Source organism: Misgurnus anguillicaudatus, chromosome 16 (assembly GCF_027580225.2).
Source record: "Misgurnus anguillicaudatus chromosome 16, ASM2758022v2, whole genome shotgun sequence".
NCBI lineage: Eukaryota > Metazoa > Chordata > Actinopteri > Cypriniformes > Cobitidae > Misgurnus > Misgurnus anguillicaudatus.
This window is the reverse complement of record NC_073352.2, coordinates 19,255,674-19,281,302: the sequence shown is the minus strand read 5'-3', so window position 1 is coordinate 19,281,302 and position 25,629 is coordinate 19,255,674. Positions and strand designations below refer to the sequence as shown.

At 37.4% G+C, this 25,629-nt stretch overlaps 1 protein-coding gene across 9 annotated transcripts in view; it reads left to right on the top strand.

The window, feature by feature from the left end:
- Positions 1 to 25,629, top strand: part of afap1l1a (actin filament associated protein 1-like 1a) — a 35,051-nt gene that overhangs the window by 8,513 nt on the left and 909 nt on the right. For 2 of the 9 annotated variants that reach the window (XM_073854293.1, XM_073854294.1), the window contains exons 2-18: positions 10,683 to 10,808; positions 11,826 to 11,909; positions 12,000 to 12,088; positions 12,652 to 12,778; positions 14,554 to 14,652; positions 14,750 to 14,958; positions 15,047 to 15,226; positions 15,402 to 15,485; positions 17,726 to 17,801; positions 18,784 to 18,933; positions 19,133 to 19,344; positions 20,744 to 20,889; positions 20,986 to 21,043; positions 22,786 to 22,894; positions 23,600 to 23,767; positions 25,217 to 25,392; positions 25,470 to 25,586. In XM_073854293.1, coding sequence (XP_073710394.1) covers positions 10,683 to 10,808; positions 11,826 to 11,909; positions 12,000 to 12,088; positions 12,652 to 12,778; positions 14,554 to 14,652; positions 14,750 to 14,958; positions 15,047 to 15,226; positions 15,402 to 15,485; positions 17,726 to 17,801; positions 18,784 to 18,933; positions 19,133 to 19,344; positions 20,744 to 20,889; positions 20,986 to 21,043; positions 22,786 to 22,894; positions 23,600 to 23,767; positions 25,217 to 25,392; positions 25,470 to 25,586 — 2,210 coding nt within the window. Of the gene's footprint in view, positions 1 to 4,132; positions 4,464 to 10,682; positions 10,809 to 11,825; positions 11,910 to 11,999; positions 12,089 to 12,651; positions 12,779 to 14,553; positions 14,653 to 14,749; positions 14,959 to 15,046; positions 15,227 to 15,401; positions 15,486 to 17,725; positions 17,802 to 18,783; positions 18,934 to 19,132; positions 19,345 to 20,743; positions 20,890 to 20,985; positions 21,044 to 22,785; positions 22,895 to 23,599; positions 23,768 to 25,216; positions 25,393 to 25,469; positions 25,587 to 25,629 lie in introns of those variants that run through there. The other 7 variants (XM_073854290.1, XM_073854289.1, XM_073854291.1 and 4 more) reach the window with 7 other exon arrangements.

Genomic DNA, 25,629 nt, shown 5'->3' with positions numbered 1-25,629 from the left:
TGTTTAATGTGGGGATATGAGTTTATGACCAAATGCTTAAGGGTGTACTCACCCTATGTGAACCATACCATCCCCTAGTACATTTGACCCCAAAGTAGGGTTCGTTTGGCTAGTGTGATTGCTCCATACTGTACCAGGATGCGGTACACTTAAGCAAACACGGGTATGGTTTGCAAAGGTGGTCTCGGGAACGGTTCGCTTTGATTCGTAGGCAGGGCACGCACACCGGAATGTGAAACTTCAGCTGTCAGTGATATGCACAGCACAAATAAATACAGCCGTATGTCACCGCATCCCAAACGACCACAGATAACAAGTAATTTTTTGGGCCATTTTTGCCTTTATTTGATAGAAAGTATTTAAAGGAGATGACAGGAAAGTATAGGGTGAAGAGAGGGGTGTGGGATTGGCAAAGGACCTCGAGCCGGGATTCGAACTCGGGTCGGCAAAAGTGCATCTGCACCATGTGTCGGAGCACCGTCCACTACACCATTGGCTCCGACATCATTGGGTGTTTTTAAACAATCGCCTGATGTCCAATAGTGTGGAAATGTGCTTTTATCTGCTGATACCGATTATAGGCCGATACATCGGTGCATACCTAATTCATACGTTCATTAACTTAACTTTGTGTGAGGTAATAAAATAAATGTCATTTCTTCCAATTCTCAAACAATGTTACGTTTGTAATATGACAATTTAATTTGAAGATTAAGTCAGTGTTGATTGTAAGATTAAGGAAAGAAACTGAGCATGTGTCTTAACTAAAAATGTGGTATACTAATACAAATAGTGATGAGCAAAATATTGTCTCACCATATGATTATAAATCACCATATACTGTAATGTTCCATGCAGACTTGGGTCAATGTGTGATCTAACCGAAATCATCTTTCATTGGGATCATCTAACCCATAATGCTTTTCATCAGTTTGGCCCCTGCAGCACACATGGGTGTGTGTTGTGTTCGGTTTCAATGATTTGTTTTCTTTTGTGATACACTTTGAGTTGTAGATACGCTTAGTACGTGCTAACAGATGTATATGTGACTGTAACATTTGACAAGTTCAGAAAATGGTTGTCAACAGGCGCTGTAATTTGTGGCAGACGCTCAAATATACGTTTCCCACCACGGCGTCCCACCGGGCCAGAAACCTCTTGTGCAAACATCAATATTGCAAGGTGTCCAAACAAATGAGCTTTTGTGTTTGTTATCTCTGGTGTGACATCATCACGAAATGTGTGCATGGACTCGCCCCTTTCCCGTGTGGACACCGATGATGCGAGTATGCCTGGAATTCTGAGCGAGATTTTCATGGTTGAACTATTTGATTGCTGTGTGAGCCCTGAGTCGGGAGCCCTGATGTTAGTACAGTATCATTTCAATCTGATACCTTTATGACTCAAAGATGTTTTCATGTTCTTCACATCCCGGTGACGCAGCCAACGTTATGCATTCTTATGTTATGAACGTAAGAATAGACAGATATGGTTTAGATTTCAGACACCGCAGTCCATATCTACAAAAACATCTCTTTTGAGTCACTTGTTATGTCCATCACGCAGAGATGCGCGTCAGGTCGGTGGGACAAAACAAACATCTTGATACAGCTCCAACATCTGTTGCTCCACAGGATGTCCATATTTGATGACATTAGGGTGTTTTATGTTGGAGGGGTCTTCCCCGCTATTGACTTTGGGAGCGTTTTGCCTCTTTTATCTCACTGATGTCAGATAAATAAATGTGGTGGGAGATCCTGAGATGAAATATGAGCCACGCCCATAATGCCCTCCTCAATTCCAATTTGTGTTATTTATTATGGATGAATTGCAGCTTTTGGTGTTGTATTCCTTCATGTACTGTGTGTGTTGGCTGCTTTGTATTCTTCAGTATGACAGCAAGGGTCAGTGTGTGTGTCCTTGTGGACATCTCTGGAAAGATCAGAGGTCAACGTGCTTCCTCATTGTGCTTGTAACTTGGCCAGAGAAGCATCTGTAGGGTCCGGTCAAATCCATAGGGTTGAGCAAAAATCTGACATGAAAGATTTATATGTTTAAAAGTTTGGCAAACTAGATGATAAATAACTCTCACAATCAGATTTACGTTTTCACGGGCAGGGTCACAGTCAAGATCATACTTGAAGGACAAAAGATAAATAATCAGGATTTGCAAATACGAACTGTTGGCTTTCTTGTCTTGAACATCTCTTATCTCCAGTGCCAGACAGTCTAGCACCATGTTTGCAAATGTTAACTACACAAACCTACAGCTACTCATCTGTCTCTCCAGCGTGACACAACATGCCCCCAGGAGCAATCAATAGTGAATGGACAGAGAAGTGTCCTCTTTCAGTGACGAGAAGATCCAGCCGCTGTATCGCTTGAGCATCCAACTACTCCCTATCTGCATAAAATTGTGTTTGTTGAAATAGCTGAGTGGGTTGTAAGATATTCAGCGTGTTGGATCATGCAGAGTGGTCTTAGGTTTTGCCTGTGGCTTTGAGATTTGTCAGTGTGAGCGTGTGCTGATATCCGTCCGTGCATGCCAGCACCCGACTCCTCTATGCATGGGTGAATATAATGAAGAGCACAAGACTCCCTCTTCTGTTCACTTGAGCACACCGGCAGAATGGCTCATTGTATTTAAATACAATCTTTAGAGGCACTGTAACATACTGTAATGCATAGGGGCGTATACACCTAGTGAGTCTTTCTTAAGGATCGTAAGTCACAAACGGTGCTCAGATTTGCCAAGATAGCAAAGCCTGGAGGTCAATAGTTTGAGATGTGATCTCAGACATTTCTCATTATTGTCATCATGCCCAAGAAGACCAAATTATTCAATGTAGGCTTTACATTTTAATTTTATACCTGCTTTGTAGGGGAGAGCGGGGCACAACCTAACACTTTTTGGTTTTGGCTCAATCATTCAAAAAATATTTGAGTTTTAATAATTATATTTTTACTCAAGCAACACACACATCTTTGCTACAAATGAACATTTGAAGTTTGTTTCTAGTACTTACCATTCTTGGACAATTACACCAAACGTGACAGAAGTGCAAACTTTACAACTTACCCCATAGGTGGGGTTAATTGTAACAATTTTGTAACAACTAACCCCCTGCCTGTTACAATTAACCCCACCTATGGGGTAAGTTGTAACATTTGCTAAAAATTAAGTTTGCCGGCAAATATTTCAATACTATTTATATATCTGTCTATATACAGGTATCCACACTGTATTCATTCATCCAGCCGTTTTCTAACAATAGTTCAATTAAAAATGGATACAAATGTCTAAATATGTGAGAAAAAGCGGCTCAATTATGACAAAACATTTTTTTTTATATATGTCACCTCGTCTGTAACCATACTACAGTTTCAAAATCTAATTCTAAGATAATGAGCAGCAAAGTCTGATTTTAGCCATTTTATTATGATTTCAATCTTTGAAGTGAACTTATTCAATCAATATTAAAGATATGAACAAAAATAAATTTGACACACGATTTTTGATAAGAAATTTTTTTGTTGTTGGCAGCCAGCAATCATTCGTGTGTAGCCTATTTAAAACAACGGCAAGAATTACGCTAACATTAGAGGTTTTCATATCGTAAGTGCTGAGGGGTTAGTTGTAACACAGCGTTACAATTAACCCCGCTGGCTCAAAATGTACTTGCATGCCACCAAAACACTCGTTCATCAATAACTCTTTGGAAAAACAATATACATTTCTTATAATTTGCAGGAGATCGTCTTTTGGCAGCGTGAAAAAAATACGAAAATCGAAACGCTCAACCTTGTGCAACAATCTAAACAGTCCGCGTTACAACTAACTCCCACATTAGTTTTTGCTCAGCGCACCCCTACCCTTTTACAAAAGGTACTAATATGTATCATTTGTGAGGTACCAGTATATGCACTCAAGTATGTAATTTTTAAAAGAGTACTGTCCCAGGGACTGCTTTTGTACTTTTCTTCTGCGTGTGTTCAGTGTCAAAAATGTTGATTAAATTGAAGCCCCCTAAAAGCTGGTGGGTCTTTTGATCCCCTGCCCTCCCCTCTGTGGGAGGAGTACTGTGTATTTACTCAAGAGTCTGTCCCAGGTGCTATTGAATCCCCTCGGATTACATCAGGACTGGGTGCCTCCCCTCACTACTCACACACAGACATCACTGAGCACTCCACCCCTATACAGATACACCAACAAACCCGAAAAGGAGGAAAATTCCTCTGTTATGCCTCAGTCACATCTACTCTTGGAAGTAACATTGGAGAGTAAGAAATGTACCTTCACTGAGTGAATTCATCGGTTGATTATGTGGTAAGCCTTTGTCACTGGATAGCAGGCTGGTGTTGCATTCAGATTGTCCTCCAGGAACAATTGTATGACTTTACACATCCAGTTGTTTCAGGACAGGAGATGGTGGGCCTGGCTGCCTCCTCAGCAGCTGTTTATGGTAGGTGTTTTGTTACTCTGCCTGTTTTTCTCCCAGGGTGTAATTGTATTACTGGAAAGTTCATGTAGTTATCTGAATGTTTTCCGTAGTGGATAAAGTGAAACGCATTGGTTTTAGTCTGGTGTAAATGTTATCAGTCACACTATAATCAAGTGTAGTAAATCCATTTGCAGCTGTATCTGTATTTAACCATATAAATGTTTTTAGTGTGGAGTTGCATGTTTTTGAGTTTTGTTAAGTAGCACCATACACTCTTAAAATAAGGATTAAATTAGGGTCCTAAATGTTTCTTTTTTGACCAAAAGGTTCTTTGGGGATCCAAAAATGGCATCATTGCAAATAACCCTTTATTTATAGTTTAAGACTGTAAAGTTTAAGTTTTTTAAGCAGAGTGCACATGTAAAAACAAAGTATTTCACATAGTTGCTGTGTTTGGGTTCACATGACTATCTCTGGTAGGCAGCTTAAATCTCCTAAGCTGCGCTTTTAAAGAGGTGAGGAATGTTTCTTCTCTTTGCGTCTATGTGTGAGGTGCTGAGTGCTAGAGCGCTGGTGCAGTCGACGGACCCGCCTTATTGTCCTTTAAAACACAGCTTTCAACACCAGCTTTAAATTCCTCAACATGGCTAGATTGTGTTGAAACATCAACGAAGGTCTTTCAAATGAGCGAGAAAGATAAATAGATAATTTGCCTGTAAGATCTTACAGAGAGATGAAAACATCGTATAGTATGAAAAAGCAACTAACACCATTGTCATGAGAAAAACCTGCAGGTTAACTATGATACACAATGGTGTTTGATGTGGTATTATCAGAGAAGACCACATGTGTAGCTCTCTTGAGGGGAGTGGGCACGTAGCCTCGTGTTGTGCTTGGCTTTGGAAGTGACCCTCCACAGGTGCAGCTGAAGATAAAGAGGAGTCCAAATATGTTTGATCTCTAGTGAGAGCATATCTTGGTAAGAATCATCTGTGCTTTACTGTGCTGAAGTTGTTTTAAGATGGTCTTGACTGCCCCCAGAAGACACACATGTGTTCATTAATGTATTATGTTACTTCACCTGACTCTTGTGATCTTTAGCACACCAAAAATGTAAGTGCTGGCCAGTATAAAACATCATTGTATGCTACACTGAGAACTCAAGAACTAAATCAGAAATACAATATCAAAGCAAATGAAGGTTTTTTTGTGTTTCAGGTCCAAAGATTCCAAAGAAAGTGTACTGTAGAAGTGTACTTGATTTTTAAATGAAGTTTTGTGTCCTCACCTGTTTGGCGCTTTTTCATTGCAAAGTACCCCACGGTTTGGTTTGGGTCAGGTCAGCTCACCTCACTTTGACTTGGTTAGCTTTTCCATTAAGTTTGGTAACACTTCGGAGTGGGAGGGATTATAGGCGTGTCGTTATATTTGCGCTGCCCACTGCTGTGACATCATACATGTGAGAGCGTCGTTGTACATTCCCATACATTCATTTATTTCTCAGTCCGCCACGAAATTAAAACTGACTACCACAAATAGGTGTTTGCACTCACTTTATCACTACCTTTGTCTCACATGACAGTTTCTGTACAAACATCCGTGGCAGTGGTCGACACGCTCCGCTGAGCCTCATTTAAGTTGCATTTAAGTATATATGCAGACATGCGCGTGAATGCGTCGGCACAAACTGCAAGTCTGGGGAAAAAAAACTGTTATGGTGTTCCTGATTTCGAACCTGTGGATGTTTTTCATAGCTAAAAGGGAGTTTGGGAACTTACAGGAAAGCACAGATTACAACAGGTTTACTCGTGACAGCGCAAGCTAGCATGAAGGTAAAGCTAATCTTTTACATTATAGCAATGACGCTTAATCTTTTACATTATAGCAATGACGCTGGTAGTGACGATTCTCTCAGACCAATCAGTGATCTACAGTGTTTTCGCGTCATGTTTTGGTATCAACTCGGGTTGCTTGGAACCCAAACCGAGGTGGTACTAAAAAGTATCGGGTCCTACGTAACGCACCCAGTGGAAAAGCTCCCAAAAGTAAGCGGACCCAAACCAAACCGTGGGGTATTATGCAATAAAAAAGCACAATTATGAACTCAATAAAAGTTGATTCTGATTGATCTTATATTAGCGTTGCTTAGTAAGCATCCTTACTATAGTATGTTAGATTTCCAGATAAACCAGCACCAACCACCCAGACTATAAAACCATATAGTGCTTCTAAACACTTAAATATAACAGGCATTTTTCTGGCTTAATAAATCCTTTACGTAATGATGTTTCTTTATTGTAGACACATGACTCTATTATGAAATGACATCACTGTCCTAGTTTCATTCTCAGTTCCAGAACAGTGACTAGTAAGCATAGATTTCACACAAGAAGTATGCATAGCTAACACATTTTATTACGGTCTGTCTTCTTCACATAGACGCTGCATGGTGATTCCCCACTGGGCTGACTTTTTACACACCAAGTGGGCACATGTAGCACATTTAGGGTGCTTACGACCACTGTACCACTTTGATTTGTTACCCAGCTGTGTCTCCTGGTGTAGGTCATGTTGAGGGCAACACTTTAGACATTTTGTGATGACAAGGGCCTTGTGAATCGAGGCTGAACACTCAAACGTAATGGGAGTGCCTGTAAGGGGGGCATTGAGAGGAAGTGTGATGTTTTGATGTATAATAGTGAATAAAAACAAATATTTAGCAACTGTGGCAGATTAAAGAAACACACATTTTGTAAGTGCAGCAGCATGCTGACCCAAATTTGAGATGTATGTGTGAGAAAGTTTGTGTGCGTTTAAGTGTTTGTGTTTTTGTGTGGCTTTTAAACTCTTCACCTTCCCCATGGAAAGATGTGAAGCTGACTCATTTTGACATGTCCTGGACCACGGTACTTTCTGACTGGAAGCACATTGTTCATTAAGTTTTCTCAGGGGGATGTAAAACAGGGCGGTGGTCATTTATACATATATACAGTACTGAGTGAAGACTGTGGAAATATGGAGAGACATGGAATAGGGAATACACTGGTGTCTTCTCAAACGTTACTATCTCATATTGTTACACTATATTTATTCTTCTCAGACTTGCTGTGAGTGATGGTTCTTATTTTCCCCAACAATATATAAAAAAAGGTCAATATTGTGAGGTAAATATTGCAAGGTAAATATTGCAATACTTTAAAATGTCATACCACTCCCCTCAACCTAGACTTTAACCCTTTATTACTATAGAGAAATGCTTGTTTTCTTACAAGCTGTTCACCCGCAGAATTCATATGTAGGAGGAGCCCAGATGCAAAAGCCACTAAATGTCACCTCCTGATTTTAACCGAATTATATTAACACGCATTATATCTCGTATTATACGTTCATTAAATACTTTCGCTTAAAATCCACTTAATACCAACTTGAAGCCATTCGGAAATAACAAGTTATCTCGTTAATTAAGAGAAAACATTAGCCTGAAAAAAAAAAACGTGTTTCTGATGAGTTTTTATAGTAATCTGTAATACCGTGATTATCCACTAGATGGAAAATCTTACCCAAACATTATTTATTAATTTTACACTATGTTTATGTTTTAATAATTGTTCTGAATCCTAACAAAATTCCTTCACAAAAATGGTATTATTTCAGCTTTTTGCTAAAAAGTTTGGATTTTTTAAGAAAAATACCCATATTTAAGAGTTTGTAAACAGAGAAAAAAAATATTTTTTCCCCGTTTTTTTTTTATTGTTTGTTTGAAAGCAGACGGTCTGTTCCTTCATTTGATATATTTGTGTTTATATATTTTTAGAAGAAAATTTTCCCGAAGGAATTTTGTGAAACTTTTGTAAAAATCCCAAAAAATGCTGGCGGGCAACTTCTCAAAAAAGGCTGGCGGGGAGTTAAAAGTCTGATAAAAAATGCTAATTTACAAATAACATGTCACTTAGAGGATTTTGCATCTGAACTCTTTATGTATATTTTTTATTTGGTGTCACTTTAGCATTTTTTCCTAAAATTTACTTGAATAGCCTTTTTTTGTAGGATAGTTATGCACTATAAATATTTTAATTAAAATTATAGTATATAAGTAGAACTTCACTGCAGTTGAAAAAGTATACTAAATAAGTTTTTCTTATCTTAAGTTTATCTTAAAAAGTACTAAAGACATTTTTATATATATTAAGTAGAAAATGAGTGCGTGACAAAAGTACATTTACTAAGTGTAGTTAAATGAAGTGTATTTTAGTGCACTTTTTTCACCTGGGCAAAGGGGTTTAATATTTTTGACCAAGTTTATAAGTCTTGTACATAGATGAGTACTAGAGTCTTGATCCACCACACCTGTTAATATCTGAAAGCCCAAAGGGCCCTGCCTGAGGTGGATACTTTGGCTAGGTTCACCCTTTTTCTAAGCCAGATTATCCAGCTGTGTGATGGACAGGGTCGATCAGCCCCATTTATACTCATTTTTACTCACTTTACATCATTGCCTTTCTTTCTACTCTGATGATCAGCATTGATTATGAGCTCATTTTTGTTGGGACAAGAGGTGTTCACGTGCCTGTGTCCTTCTGCCCGAGTGCACACAGCCCAGGGGCTGCTGACGAATCCCCTTTGGTTTTTACTCATCCCTCAAAGCAAACTTGCAGCAAAGGATTTTTGGTTACATGTTTCTAGTCATTTGCTGACAATGCATTAGGCCAAACTCATAGACTCAGCATTAGAAGTGCTGGGTCATTAGTAATGGTTTGGATGAGAAAATGTGGCTTAGATGTTTGGATGAGAAAACGGTGTGAACTCCGGAGCTTACAATGTCCAGTGTCATCCAATAGATCCAAGAGTTAACCTAATGTGTTAGCAACAAGAGATGGGGGAGTGTTTAGATATCAGGATATGCGTGTATTTATTGAGCTTGGACCTTCTTTTGATGCTTTGATGGGATGGGAGGCTTGGAATACATCAGAGGTTTTTGTCTCTACGTGGGGGTTTTCGGTTTTCCTAGCATTACTTTTTTTATCCCACAGAGATCTGACATGGAACTGAAGCGTGAAGTTCTGATATTTAAACCTGTTTGAATTTATAATCCTGGTGACCTGTCGTCATCCCTTTGCCCATAACTCATATTGTGCACTGACATGTGTGTCCATTATGGTGCGACCTTGTGGAATATAACGTTACAAAGATCCATACATCAAGATGCAGTCATTCCAACCTTTTACAAACTTTCAAGAATCCAAAAAAAATGATTGATGATTAAGAGTTGATCTTAAAGGAATATTACATTTTCTTAAAAGAAAAATCCAGATAATTTACTCACCACCATGTCTTTCAAAATGTTGATGTCTTTCTTTGTTCAGTCGAGAAGAAATTATGTTTTTTGAGGAAAACATTGCAGGATTTTTCTAATTTTAATGGAATTTAATGGACACCAACACTTAACACTTAACTCAACACGTAACAGTTTTTTTCAACGGAGTTTCAAAGGACTATTAACAATCCCAAACGAGGCATAAGGGTCTTATCTAGCGAAACAATTGTCATTTTTGACAAGAAAAATTAAAAATATGCTCTTTTAAACCACAACTTTTCGTCTAGGTTGGTCCAGCGTGACCTAACGTAAATGCGTAGTGAAGTAGGGAGGTCACGTGTTACATATAGGTTTCGCGTTCGTCCTCTGTGACCTCTTGACGTCATGACGTATTGCGTGAGGTCACGCTGGCGCATCACGACCGGATCTAGACGAGATGTTGTGGTTTAAAAGTGCATATTTTTTATTTTTCTTGTCAAAAATGACAATCGTTTCGCTAGATAAGACCCTTTTGCCTCGTTTGGGATTGTTTATAGTCCTTTGAAACTCCGTTGAAAAAAACTGTTAAGTGTTGAGTTAAGTATTAAATGTTGGGCTCTGTTGAAGTCCATTAAAATGAGAAAAATCCTGCAATGTTTTCCTCAAAAAAAAAATAGTTTCTTCTCGACTGAACAAAGACATCAACATTTTGGATGACATGGTGGTGAGTAAATTATCTGGATTTTTCTTTTAAGAAAATGGAATATTCCTTCAAGGCAGGTACCACTTTCCCTCAAATCCTCTCAGCTGACACTTGTTTTCGTTTGCGCTTTCATGCCGGGATGCTTATTGTCGGTCTAATTGATCTAATTGAGTTGTTATGACAAACACTGACAGTTGTATAGTCTGGTTTCTATCGACCTTTAACCCTGAGCTTTGACCTTTAGAGATGGAGCTGCTGGTGACAGAGTTGAATGTGCTGTTGAAGCTGTTGGACCACGAGACCCTGAGCTCTGCAACAGAAGAAAAGAAAATGGCTGTAAGGAACCTGCTAAGACGATTACAGCCCACAGGTAAACATCACTATTATATGTAACCCTGCTGGAAAATCCAGTTAAAAAATTTTCACTTGGCTGGTATCACATATTGCTTAGTTACAGCAGGTGCAAACTGGGTGGTTGATCAGATGTACAACCACAATGGATAAACTAGGGGACCTGGGTTGCAAAGCTCAGGAATTTTGAAAACTAGTTGGAATTAAAGAAAATTATTTGTACATTTTGAAAAATTTACACAAAATGTATCACATCCAAATCTTATTCTTCCTCGACATCTGACTCATCTTCATCCATGTGTCACACTAACCACATATTACTGTGTAATTACCATCGAATTCCTAGAATTTTGCAACCCATTTTGGATCTCATGGTCATATTATAAAAAATCTTCTTGACCACCTTGAGACATAATTGGTTTTCTTCACTGCACAGTTGTTTCAAATAAGCAAAAATGTTTTTTCTTCTAATGAATTCCCGTGGTGGCCGGTGACTTCTTTTTTCCAGGGCGCATGATGCAAAGTTCATTACTACGTGTATGTGGCCCGTCATGTGTGTGGTTTGTAATTTCAAAATATGTGTTCGGCGTGTCGAATGAACCTGTGTGCATTACGTGTTTTGTCAAAATAAGTGCCTGCTGCAGACACGTCTAAAGGGTTTATGATAAAAGAGACGCTCGCGTTTGCCAGATACTCGCATAATCTCATGCATAATCAGATTTTACTGTTAAGGGAGTGTCTTGCGTGTATTTTGTGAACGTGAGCGTCTCTTTTATCATAAACGGTTTTGACGCGTGTGCAGCAGGCACTTATTTTGACAAAATACGTGATGCACATGGTTCACATGATGGTACGCAACAAACACATATTTTGAAAACACAAGTTTTGAATTTGCGCCCCTCAGAAGAGTAGTCACGAGCCGCCACTGATATAACACAGATTTTATTAAAAAGAAGCACATTTTCGAAGAGGGAAAAGGCTTTTGCTTATTGTCCTACATATATGTTTTCTCTTTCTGCATACTCTCTCTTCACAGTCACTGGAAAAGACTACCTGTATGTGAACACGTCAATGTACAGAAATGGGACAAGCTTTGTCGAGTCTCTTTTTGAGAAGTTTGGTAAGTGGGGGGTAATTAAATGATCTTACTTCATCCTTCTCTATTATCTTGGAGCATTAGGCTCATAAATGTGTTTTTACATTTCTACAGATTGTGACCTCGGGGACCTAAAAGTTGAAATAGAGGATCACAAAAAAGAGCCAGAGACAAACATCACAGACCACACTCCCTCTAAGCCGGTAAGAAAGCTTCTCTCAGAGGATTACCCATAATGCTCCGCTCCAAAGCATTCTCTTTTAGACTAATATATGGCGCGTTATTAACCTTGATGTCAGCGTGCAATAAGGGCAGTGCTCTGTGACGGTGAGGTATGGCGGGAAGATTAATCATCCTGCGGTCAAACGCTCTCTTCTCCAGCTGCATTGCAAATTCAGGGCCAGGCAGTTATCTTATTTACATCACCATTAGTCCTTTACTGGGGTCTCTATAGAGCCATGATGCATTATTAAGAGAGAGTGCTTGCCCAGCGTTTGTGATTTAAAAAATAAATAAATTATTGTGTGTGTGTGCCATTATTACCAGAGTACAAATTATAAATGGACAATATCTGATGTATTGTTCAGCCGGCATGCAGGTTTTGATCGGATGGAGTGGTCACATATCATTTGTTATTATTAGTGGAAATGAGCCACGTAACTTTCTGTTATCGCAAACAGTCGTAGAAAAGCAGATGTTAAGAAAGAAATAATATGATGTGCCAGGCAGATGGATGGAGTTATAGTGTGTCACTTTTTTGGGCCAGGGCATGGCAGATTCTCCTCCCCCTTTGCCCAACACACCCCCTCCAGAGGAAAACTACGAAGAGGCCGAGCCACTCAGCCCTGGCAAGATGCCAGAATATATCACCAGCCGCAGTGAGTCTCGATGCTGTATGTTCATATATTTTGGAAATTGATTGTAGATTATACGAACTCATATATGTGACCCCGCCTGTGAAATCCAGGATAAAGTCTTATAATCTAATTATAAGATTATAAGCATCACATTTTTGATTTTTTTCACATTCATTTTAATGTTCAACATGCCCTTACCCAGTCAATATTAAGGATGTCAAGGTTATATTTCTATAGACCCCTTAATCGCCTACGTCACTGTGATGTCATCGCTCTAGCTGGAGGCAAAAAATAAATAGGAACCCATAGCAGGCACGCTAAAAGTTTGAGGTTTTGACTGCCAGAATAGAAGGAACAGCACTTTTGGTTCAAGACAAAATATTTACCAGATCCTGGCAGGCATTCCTTTACAGAAATCAAGATGACAGTTGTGGTTGAATGCAATACGGAGTACAAACTGGACGGAGACGATCATAAATCGTGTTTGCAGTGCACACTTCATATCAGGTAAAATAATCTATGCATATGTACTGGTGTGTTGGTTTTATCTACAAATCAGGAAGTTTCTATTTTATAGGTGAAAAGCCGCCAACAGCGCTATTGTTTCGCTTAAATATTAAACAAACATACAGCGATAGATGTGTGTGCCATCCTTTGAATAGTCTCTTAAAATAATCCACATTGCTAATCATAGTTAGCCCATCGATAGGTTACAATAAGCCTTGACAAATTTCCCCAAACCACCCGGAAGTTAATTCATAGGCTGTCTAGGAAATATCCAAAACTTGGTGAAAATCGCAAGAGTTAAGATACAAAAATAGCTGTCACGGTCCCGCAGAATCAGTGACTGTACATATTCGGACATATTCCTAACCTTCTTCTTCATCCATGTTTAATAAATCCCCCCTAAAACGTGCTAGCTTCACTCTAAAAAATTTGGTGTAATTTTGCAGCTGGTTGCCAGTAACCAGCAGCTAGTTGCCAGTAATACCCATTAATACTGTAATTTCTACAGACATTTTTTACAGTGTACGCTTGTCAACATTGCCTCTATATGGCTCTTTTTGCCTCCAGCTAAGCCCCGCCCACCCGGAGACGATGCAATGTTTACAAACTTTTAAGGGGTCTATTATATATGTTATGTATTTACATTATGCAGGATGAGTTTATGTAGAAAACAAAAAATGACATTAGCTGGGTTTTCGCAGACTTGGTCACAGATGTACAATAACTTTTTAAGACTGATGTTCCAAAATTGTTGTACAAAAGTCAAAGCTTTGGCAAAAAAATCTGTTTACTTTATATGTAAATTACTTTTTTTAAGAGTTTGCATTCTTTGTTTATCTTGTAAACAGGTGCATAGGGACTAAAAGGGAGCATGTTATGTAATTTAATAGCTTGACTCGTATATAAAATAATAATAATATTAAAAATGTAACTTGAATCACATCTAAACGTGTATGTCTAGCACACAAAAAATATAGATAAGTGATAGACACAAATGATACATGTCAACCCTCTGCAGAGGCGGCTTCTTGGTCTTACAGTTTTCATTTTCCATGGCTAGTTTATTATAACATTTAAATTTATGCATTTGGCAAACACCTATCCAAAGCCATTTACTTTGCATTCAATCTATATATTTTTTGTATGTTTGCTCCCTAGGGGATCGAACCCCAGACATTTCTTTTAAGCTACAGGAACATATAATATTAGTTATTTTTATTTTTTCTTTATTATTTCAATTTTATCTCTTACAATATGGAAAGTGCAAATTGCCTGATTTTTGTACACCTGTCCTATTCCAACAGGCAGCTCCAGCCCTCCGAACTCTATTGAAGATGGGTATTACGAAGAAGCAGAGAATAATTACCCAACCACCCAAGTGAACGGGCGACGCAAAAACTCCTGTAGGCGAGGATCCCTGACCCAATTTTCTGTGTCATTTCCCTACATTTGATGTAATTTCTTATTAAACCTATTTGTACGGCGCCATCTTTTACACAGATAATGACTCGGATGCTTTAAGCAGTTCTTATGAGTCATATGATGAGGAGGAGGAGGAGAAAGGCCAGCGTTTGACACACCAGTGGCCCTCGGAGGAAAACTCAATGGCCCCTGTGAGAGACTGCCATATTTGTGCCTTCCTCCTGCGGAAGAAACGTTTCGGCCAGTGGGCCAAACAGCTCACTGTCATCCGTGAAAACAGACTCCAGGTGAGCTGACAAAAGCCAGAAGGTATTGTTTCTGATTCATACAAAGAAACATCTGATTCACTGCATGGCCAACTGCTTTCTTTAATAGTGCTATAAAAGCTCCAAAGACCAGTCGCCCTACACAGACATACCACTCAGCCTGTGCAATGTCATCTACGTACCCAAAGATGGACGCAGAAAGAAGCACGAACTGCGATTTTCTCTGCCCGGAGGAGATGCTTTGGTGCTGGCTGTGCAGAGCAAGGAGCAGGCCGAGAAATGGCTCCAAGTAAACACACTCCCTCACTCGACAATTATATGTCCACACAACAGTTGTATTTGGCTGCCAGAAATAATATTGCACAAGAGGGGAAAATCTTTTGTATACGGGACCCCCTGTGTGCTGGAATATGTTTACATGCGTGGAGAAGTGCTGATGTGTGAATGTCTTTGTGTCATTGCAGGTGGTGCGTGACGTTACAGGTCAGGGGAACGGGTTGGACAGCCCATCTCCAGTGATTCCTAGGAAGATTGAACTGGATAAGTGGGATCCCAGCACACATGGCCTCGTACATCTCATCATCATCATTACTGACACATGAAGTGTGCACATGAATAATTGGAGGAACATTCTGGGGATACGATTATTATTTTTTACATGGTCTGGCTGCAACTAGAGTTTGTTTGAGAAATATAATTTCTCCATTATGAGCTGAATATACTTTCACCTAGAACAAGAATATTTTTTCTGTACAACGATGGAGTCATTTTATCAAATAAGTAAGGGATAATATATAGGCAGCCGGAAAAAAGCTCGGACAGTGTGATCAGGACCTGAAAATGAGGGTCTTGTATCACTCTGAAGGGGCTTATTTCGTGACAACAACCAACTGCCTGTACATGATCCTGTTTATTACATGGCTATTTACCTCATCAGTAAGGTAAGGAACATTTAAATATTGACAAAAGTTCAAATCTCACGTACACACTATTTGGTTTAATCATTTGTAAATATAATGTTAAATATAGGCTATTAAAATACATTCATATTTAATTTTTGTGTAATATTCAACTGTACCTGTCAAAATGATTTGCAGCATCCGTGTTAACGTGTTATTAGTTTTGAGAATCTGGGAATAACAAACCTGCAAATGTCGCAACTGGCCAATCAGAATCAAGCATTCCAACGAGCCATGTAATACATAAGAGATCATGTACAGCCAACCGGTTGGGTAACACTTAACTTGAAGTGGTGTTCATAAGACTGACATGACACCTTCATAATCATGACATGACACGTGTCATGAACATGAAGGAGATTTTATGACAGCTGTCATTAAATGTCATTTGTTCAATTATGTCATTTTGAATGCAACAATGACATTGTTTGAATTGTCTTTGTTGTGACAAGTTGACATAAACCAATACATCATAACTTGTCATAAATCTGTCATAAACATGACATAGTAGAATTATTATCAAACTTAAGAACTACCTAGCTTTATGGTTTAACATTACATTAAACTGTCATTAAAATGTCATTAAGTGTTGTCAAATAATTTTAAATACATTAACAAAATGCACATCAAAAGATTATACTTAACTTCATGTATGTGCACAATACATCAAAAACTGACAATAAAGCTTGTTCTTCTCACACAAGGGGTTGTGAAATTTTCTGAAATAGAAAAAACGAACAACTAACATTTAATTAATTAATTTATATAACTGTATGGACCCAACGCTGCATGGCTTAACCCATTATTGTACTGTTTTCATTTTAGGTGAATCGGTCTCCAAATGCAATAAAATATAATTTTATCAATTTTAATTATTATTATTATTGGATGATTGTTTTTATTTGTTAAACACATGGAGGAAACGTAAAAAAACATTATGAACTAAAGAATTTTCATGATATTGTTAAAAAAACTATTTGATGGAGTATTAACACTTAATGACATTTTAATGACAAATTATATTTGTACCACTGTAGTTGAGGTCAAGAAAAATATTCATGACGCTGTTTTAAAACTATATGACAGAGTATTAACACTTAATGACATTTTAATGACAAATTATATTTGTATAACTGGTAAACAGTGGTCAGTTATGTTGTCTTGATAATGTCAAGTTATGATGTATTGGTTAATGTCAAGTTGTCATAACAAAGACATCTCAAACAATGTCATCTTTGCATTAAAAATGACACAATTGAATGAATGACACTTAATGACAGTTAAACATATAAAATCTCCTTCGTGTTCATAGCACGTGTCATGTCATGATTATGAATATGTCATATCAGTCTTATTAACACCCCTTCAAAAGTGTTACCGCCAGTTGTTATCACCAGAATAAATCCAGACAGGGTGATCAGGACTTAATTTGCGATAACAACTGTCTGGCATTATTCCACTTACTACACAGCTAATTTAAAATATTTTATTAGATAATTTGTAAGAAATGCAAATCTTTTTACTTATAAACTTGTTGTTGGCTGAGAACATCACTGGATGTAATTACATCCTCGCTGCAGTTGAGGCTAAATGTTCTGGGTTCTGCTTCGATGTGTAAGAGCAGCTGTTGATTATGAAAGTCTTAAAGTTAATATTTGTAATATTATTAAAGTATTATTAATATTATTAAAGTATGTGTCTGACAGGAAGCATATTATAGTCATATTAGTTGATAAAGATGTTGTTGTTTAGTTAAGGATTTGTATGTTTAAACATTTGACATAAAGTATATTTATTTTGGCCTGGTTGTGCTGTTTTCTCTGTAGTGGCCTTCTGCAGAGAAGCAAACCTCTGATTCTGACAGCATGCCAAGTGGAGAGAGCGCACGTGACAGCCGGGAAAATGGTGAGATCTTCAGTTTTACCCCAATGTTCTTCTCTTATTACACCTTTGTTAGGGGTGTTTGTTTAAGCAAGTATCAGTATCACTGTATCTCATATTTGCGGATTATAGATTCAAACAAACAAAGGATTTGCTTATTGGCACAGTTACATTGGCACAGAAAGGTTGGCACTCAATTTGTATTATTATTATTTTTTTTAATAACTATACTATTTTGCCTGGATGACATGGAGCACACAAAGCAAACAACAACAAAAAAATGAATAGGCATTTAGCCTAAACCCAAATCCAAGCAGAATCAGCAGAATATCAAACTTGGTGTTGGGTTCTGTTGATATGGGACCACTTATTACATTTTACATTCCTTTAGAAATTGTAAAAATCTTATCTCTCATTTCTGTTAATTCTTACTCTCAAAGGTGCATTGTGTAACTTTTCGAAGGATCTCTTGACAGAAATGCAATATTATATACATAACTATATTATCAGTGGTGTGTAAAGACCTTACAAAATGAACAATATTGTTTATATTACATTAGAATTAGCAGTTTTTATCTCCAATATGGTGTTCGCGGGCAGTTTGTGAGTTGCCCGCCAAAGCACATTATATTAATAGCCTAAATATTAATATTTATTTATTAACTATTTTTATATTATATTGGATTATTTTATTTATGTTAACATTTGAAACAATGCTAAAACATATCAACAAGCAAAATAAAAAAAATCAACAAGTAAAATAAAAGTTTGTTCTGTGGCAGCTATAGCTTCTCTTTGCGTTTCGAAAGTGAGGTTGGTTTCAATTCATAATCTCACCGCTAGATGCCTCTAAAAATCCACACCGTACCTTTAAGTAGATGGATGGGTTGTGTCTTTCATTGTTTTTGATAATATTTATGGATTAATTCCAGCAAATTTCTGTGCACCGACCACACACAAAACTTTACATTTCAATATACCGACAGACCCCTGTGTGTGTTTACAGGTAAACCCAAGCGAGGTGCGCTGTCAGAGCTCACAGGCACCGTAAGCCGAGCAGCAGGAAGAAAAATTACAAGAATTATTAGTTTTTCCAAAAGAAAGCCCCCTTTACCAGGAGACAGTCGCGCCTCACTTGATCAGGACCCTCGGTGTGGTAGGAGACCCATCTTTCCCTCTCATCTCTGGTTTCTCTTCTCATATTACAAAATGAGAGAATCTCTCCACCTGTTCTTTTCAACTTGTCTTTCTTAGCCTTTGATGTCAGACAGCGGGGTGGAATAAATCTTTACACATGAAACAGTGGACGATGTACTGTAATAATTGCTCTAACTCTTTCGCTTTGTGTGTGTCAGGTTATGTGGGTGTGTTGTTAAATCAGTGCTGGAAGGAACACTGGTGTCGTGTGCGGGCCGGATCTCTTTACCTTTACCAGGAGAAAGGAGAACAGCGAGTCCCCCACAGCATTGTGGCTCTGAAGGGCTGTGACGTTGTTCCAGGCCTGGGGCCCAAACACCCCTTTGCCCTCAGAATACTGAGAGGAGGTGCAGAACTGGCAGCGTTAGAGGTAATAAAGAGGTCATGTTGAGCTTTTACAGAAATACTTATATTTTTTGTTAAACGTTGACATTCAGAGATGATCATTATTGATCTTTAATAAATTTAAAATTATAATTTGTTCTTCTGTTATTTTAAATAAATAGCAACAGACCAAAAATAGGAAAATGTCATTGCTTTAATTCACATTTATTTATATAAATTCATATTTTTCCTTATTATTATGTTTTCTTGTCTTTCAAACCTTTTAAAATCACTATTGTGTAACTGAAGTACATTTACACATTTGGCAGACACTTTTATCCAAAGTTACTAAAAGTGCATTACATTTCGGGCACACATTTCGTCATTACACTGTAAAAAAGGTTGTTTTAACTTAAAAAAATTAAGTTACATGATTGTCTTTAAATATTTAGTCAATTTTTACAAAACTTCTTTGAGTTAACTAATATTTATAATTTGAATTAACTCATTTTTTTAAGGCAACCAGGTAACATACACTGAAAAAATAATATGCTGGATTTACTAAAAATGTACTTTAAAAAACTAAAAAAATTAAAATATTTTGCATCCACTTTTTTAAGTAAGTTTTACATGGAATTTTAAACAATTAAAGCAATTGCAATTTTTAAGTAAGTTTTAAAAGGAATTTTTAAGCAATTTAAGCAATTGCTTAAAATTCCATGTAAAATTTACTCATAAAGTGAATGCAAAAATGGTGCACTATATTTTTAAGTAAATCCAGCATATTATTTTTAGTCCGCAGCCTAGTCACTGTAAAAAATGATTTTGTGGCTTAGTAAGTTTAACTAAATAAATTGAGTAAATTCTATAAAAAATCTTGTTTTTTAACAAAATTTTATTTAAAAACATAAAAAGGTGAGTAATTCTAAATGAACACATTATTTAATAAGTTCAATTAAATGTTATCGTGTAAAATTTGTAAGAAGGAAATTAAATTACTAATTCTTGGTTAAAACTACTTGAATTACCTAGGCAGTGGACTAAAAATAATAGGTGGATGTACTTAAAAATACAGTGCATCATTATTGCATTGCATTGCATTGCATTGCATTTGCTTAAATTGCTTAAAATTCCATGTAAAACTTAGTTTTTTTTTATTGGATGCAAAAATGATGCACTGTATTTTAATTTTTTTAGTAAATCCAGTATATAATTTTTTCAGTGTACTTTTTTCTTAAATCTTTTTTACATTGTATGTATTGTATTGAACCCATAGCCTTTTGAGCTTATATCTCAATGTTCTATCATTTGAGCTATTAGAACTTCACAGCGATGCCATACAAGAACCATTCAGTCAAGGGTTTTTAGAACCTTATTAGCCTTTTCCGTGTTATTTTGTTGTTGTTTGTGTTTATAGCTCATGTCTTTCTGTGTGTTTCTGTCAGGCCAGCTGCTCGGAGGATATGGGCCGCTGGCTGGGAGTTCTTTTGGCAGAGACCGGTTCCTCAGCCGACCCCGAATCCTTACATTATGACTATGTAGACGTGGAAACTATTGCCAACATCCGCACAGCTGCCCGTCACTCTTTTCTGTGAGTTAGTGAAGTGAAAAGAAATGAGTGACACTTCTGATGAGGTCATCTCGGTAACATTTACTTACTGTTGTTTCATGTTTGCTGTTTTTCTAGATGGGTGACCTCAACCGATACAAGAACGTATGATGAGGTTCCTTTCGAAGCCACAGAGGTTTGTAGTCATAAACAAACATTTGGTTGCATACCAAATTATACACTTTTGCACTGGTATTGCTTCAGGACTCAGATTTTACATTGGGCATCAAGTTGCATCATTTTGTTTTTTAAAGATGTGGCAAAGAGTTGGCTAATTCGTATTAAGTCATACGTCCACATTCGTACGTTTTGGTACGATTTGCCTTGTCTCCTGTGACGTTGGGGTTAGGGGTTCGGTTTCGTTGTTGTTTTTTCATGAGAATCGTACGATTTTACACAATTAACTTCGTATGAATTGATACGAATTAGCCAACTCATAAAATATGTACTTTTTCTTGTGAGATCAGGCTGAACCTGCCCTAACAAATAACTGATACATTTAAGGCCAAAAACATATCCACACTACTGTACACTGTCAGAAATAAAGGTACAAAACTGTACCTTTTCTGTCACTGGGGCTGTACCCTAAGTTTCCGTTTGGTATTATTACAGGAATACAAAACAGAATACAATTTTGGGTAGCTTACCGTACCTTAAGGACCCACATTGTTAGAAAAAAGTTGAAATATGTACACTAGCTGTCTGTGGGGCGGCACCCTTTAAGAAGGTAATTGTATGAACCATTAGTACAGATATGTAAACCTTTAGTACTAATATGTATCTTTGAGATACTAATATGTATTTTTGAGGTACTAATAAGCTCTCTTTGGTCCCAGTATGTACCTCTGAGGTACTAAAATGAAATCCGTAGGTGCAAAGCTGTACTTTTTGAAAGGGTACAGCCCCAGTGACAAAAAAGTTAGTTTTGTACCTTTATTTCTGACAGTGTAAAGGTACAAAACAATATATTATGGATTCTTGGGTTGCTGGGGTGGTACCCTCAAAGGTTTACTTTTGCACCTTTATGGGTATACAACACATTGAAATGTTGTACCCTTTGGGTATTATACCCTAAAGACCTATTATATACCGTAAGGAACAATTTTGTACCAGTTAAAATATAGGGGATCAAACGTATACTTTATATAACAAAACGGGACCTTAGTGTACCCCAGCGACAGAAAAGGTACAAAACTGACCCAGGTGGACAAACTATGTCCTAATGTATTGCTAATGTTTGCCACAATTCCTCCAGAGGGTTTTAAGTTTGAAAAAGGTCATTTGTATGAGTTTCCTGTCCCAGCTCGATTTAGAAAAGGGGAGAGTGATATGTTTGTGCTTCTGTGTCTGTTTTTCACGAGTGCTCTCTAAATGAAAGACGAGAAGTGTGTGATGATGTCTCCGTGTAATAATCAGGGGTTACAGCAGCTTTAGTCCTCGTGACCTCTGGCCTTTGAGCAGCTTGTTAAACCTATACTGAACCCTTAGATACCCACAGAGAATATCACTTTTTCCCCCAAACACTGCTGATCAGGGCATACAATATATTATGGATTTTTTTATATTTGTCCTCTTACCATCAGGCCTCTATTTTAATAAAAATAATATACAGTAGTCAACAAATGTATTGGACTGCCACCCAATGTTAGGTTTGTGCCACAGCTGCCCAAAACTAACAGTATTGGTAATAGCCAAAATCCTTTTTTATGTTTCTTGTATTGAATTATCCACCAGTTTGTGTAAGTCACAGTAGTATTTCTAAATTTGCTCAAATATAATTGTTGTTATTCATGAATTTTAGAAGAAAGGCAGACAAAATTGCAAAGCAGTTTTTTGATTTAAACAGTTTATTGATAAAGTTGCTTTAATTTTTTTCAGCAGGAAAATAAGAGGCTAAGAGGAGGAACCCAAATAAAACGTCACTCTTTCTCCAGCAGTGACACAGGAAAACCCAGTCCACAAATCACCCTAAAACGCCACGGCTCCAGTGAGTTCAGTTACAATTTGTGCTGTCCTAGGTGTACTTATAACAAACACAGATGTTGTTAGACTTTTTATCTTTTTATTTTTCTTTAAAGTCATTTTGTGGTTGACCCACTAATGTTAATTTCTGTGGTTACATGTATTAAGGGGATAATTCAACCAAACATTCAACACACACACACACACACACACACACAGACACACACACACATAGACACACACACACACACACACATATATATATATCTTTCCAAACTTATATGACTAGTATAATATGATCTGAAAATCCTGGCTCAAATCTTGCTTGACAGACATGTCCCTGAACACTTTTTTATTGCATGAGGAAAAAGAGAAACCGTATCTATATAAATACTACCTATAAATAAAGCATGTATATATGCTTTAATGTACTCAATTTGTGTTTTTTCATAAAAAGCCACTTGGCTTTCAAAACACGCGAAGGTGAGAAATTAATTTTCACTATTAGTTATAATAAAAGTACTCTTCAGAGAATAATGGTTTTGGGTATTTATTTTATCAAAACATGAAGCAGTAAGAATAATGTAACCTGATCTTAACAAGGCATTTGGTGTGATCTGGATTTTCACACTTTTACTCTCACTGTTATGCTGCAGATAAGTGCTAAGAGCTTTACCACCTTCCCACAACCTTCCAGGGTCTGACCTCTGACATTTTCCTGACATTTCAGACGCAAATCAGTACGGGAGGTATGGGAAAACCCGGGCGCAGGAGGACGCACGGCGCTACTTGAAGGAGAAAGAAGACCTGGAGAGCGAAATAGATGGCATCAGAACTGCTCTGATCTCACTGCGGAAGAAGAAACGAGAGGCCAAAGAAAAACTTAAGGGTGCAACAGGTGAGAAAAATAAATAGTGATTACATAAATAGTGAATACATTCTCAGAAAAAAGGTACAAGAAGGTAAAAAAGTTGTCACTGGTGCGGTACCTTTACAAAAAGTACACTTTTGCACCTAAAAGGTACATATCTGTACCAAAATGATACACTTAAGGACATTTTTAAAGGTACCATCACAGTGACAACTTTGTACCTTTTTCTGAGAGTGTACACGTTGTTGCTATTTCATTTAAACTCTTGCTTAAAAATTCTGCTTTTGTTTGGAAAGGAGACTACTCTAAATAATTTTCAATGACTGCAGTCATCGCATGAAATATCCTCTATTACCTCCTAATTTTACCACAGTTGATTTAGCTTAAAAAAATAATCATATAAATGCCCTTGCTAGATAAATATTAATGTTTGCTTCTCGTTTTACTGCCTCAAATTATGGAGTAACAAAAAAACAAGCTCATCAAGTAATAAAATTGAATAGGGTGAATTTACTTTAATATTTAGATGATCCATAGTATTAATAAAACAAAACTAGCCTCTCGAACCAGTCCCTATAGCTTAACACTTTATGTATTCTCATGCCAACACTTATAAAGCAATATGCTATGAAAGACTGTAACATTATTTTACAATAGTAAAGTGAAAGTAACTTGGCCTCATAAGTAATTCATACATTTATTAGAATTATACCACGGGTCTGTTGAATGCTGCATTCTGATTGGCTGAGAAATGTTCTATGGGTGTTGATTATTTTTCTGTAAACCGCACACCTAATTTTTTAAATGTCTTAAAAATAGGGCACCAGAGCAATGTTTGTGGTAACCGTGGTATAAGCGGAATAATTGACTCCGGTCCTTTGAATTATTTGAAAATAATGCACACCTGCGGTGTAACGCATTACCACCTTGGTGTGCATTATTTTCTTATAATTCAATGGCCCGTCGTCAATTATTCCTTACATAATAATCATAATTTCAAATCATAGTTCATTGACCCAACATGTGGGTTTAGCTGCATTTTACAATTGCAAATTAGTCAAAACTATCCATTTTATAAACCAGTGGTTCTCAAACTGGGGGCCGCGAGATGGTGCCAGGGGGGCCCCAGTTTTATGACATTTTATAAAATACATAAATTTTCATAAATTTGTGTAATTAAACCCAAAAAAATAAGGCTACTAACCAAAAGCACTACTTTGTATACTTTAATATGTTTTGTCTAATTAAAATGTTATGTTTTAGAACAAAATTGTCATACATTTTCTTTGGGGGGGGGGGTGCAAAAGAATGTACCGTACATAAAGGGGGACTGCATGCTGAAAAAGATTGAGAACCACTATTATAAACTATTAATTGCACTTTGCCATGTTTTGTATTTACATGATAATGCATGTGGCACATGTCAGCATACATGTATAAATGAACACATGTTATTATGTACTGTATGTCATCTAGATAAGCAGAGACTGGCCTTAGAGGAGTATGTAGCTCAGCTGGAGGAACGCTGCAGAGTCAAAGAGGGTGGGCGTGTTGATCTTGAGCTAAAGCTCACTCAGGTGAAGGAGAACCTGAAAAAATCTCTGGCTGGTGGAGCATTGGGGTCACCTGCAGAGTCTAAACCTACAAGCAAGGTATTGTATGGCCATGTGGCCAAATGTTTCTCATTTGGAAAGAAAATGAATGTTTCATTCTAAAATTTCTTTACCAGACTGAAAAGACTGAGTATATTGAGTCATTTCATCCCGTCAACTGTGCCTCTGAAATGCGGAAGCGCCCTCTCTCGATCTATGCATCCACCAAGGGAAACGTTATGCAGAAAGCCAAGGTAAAACATGTCAAAACACATCAGTATCCAGCGTGATCCAAGC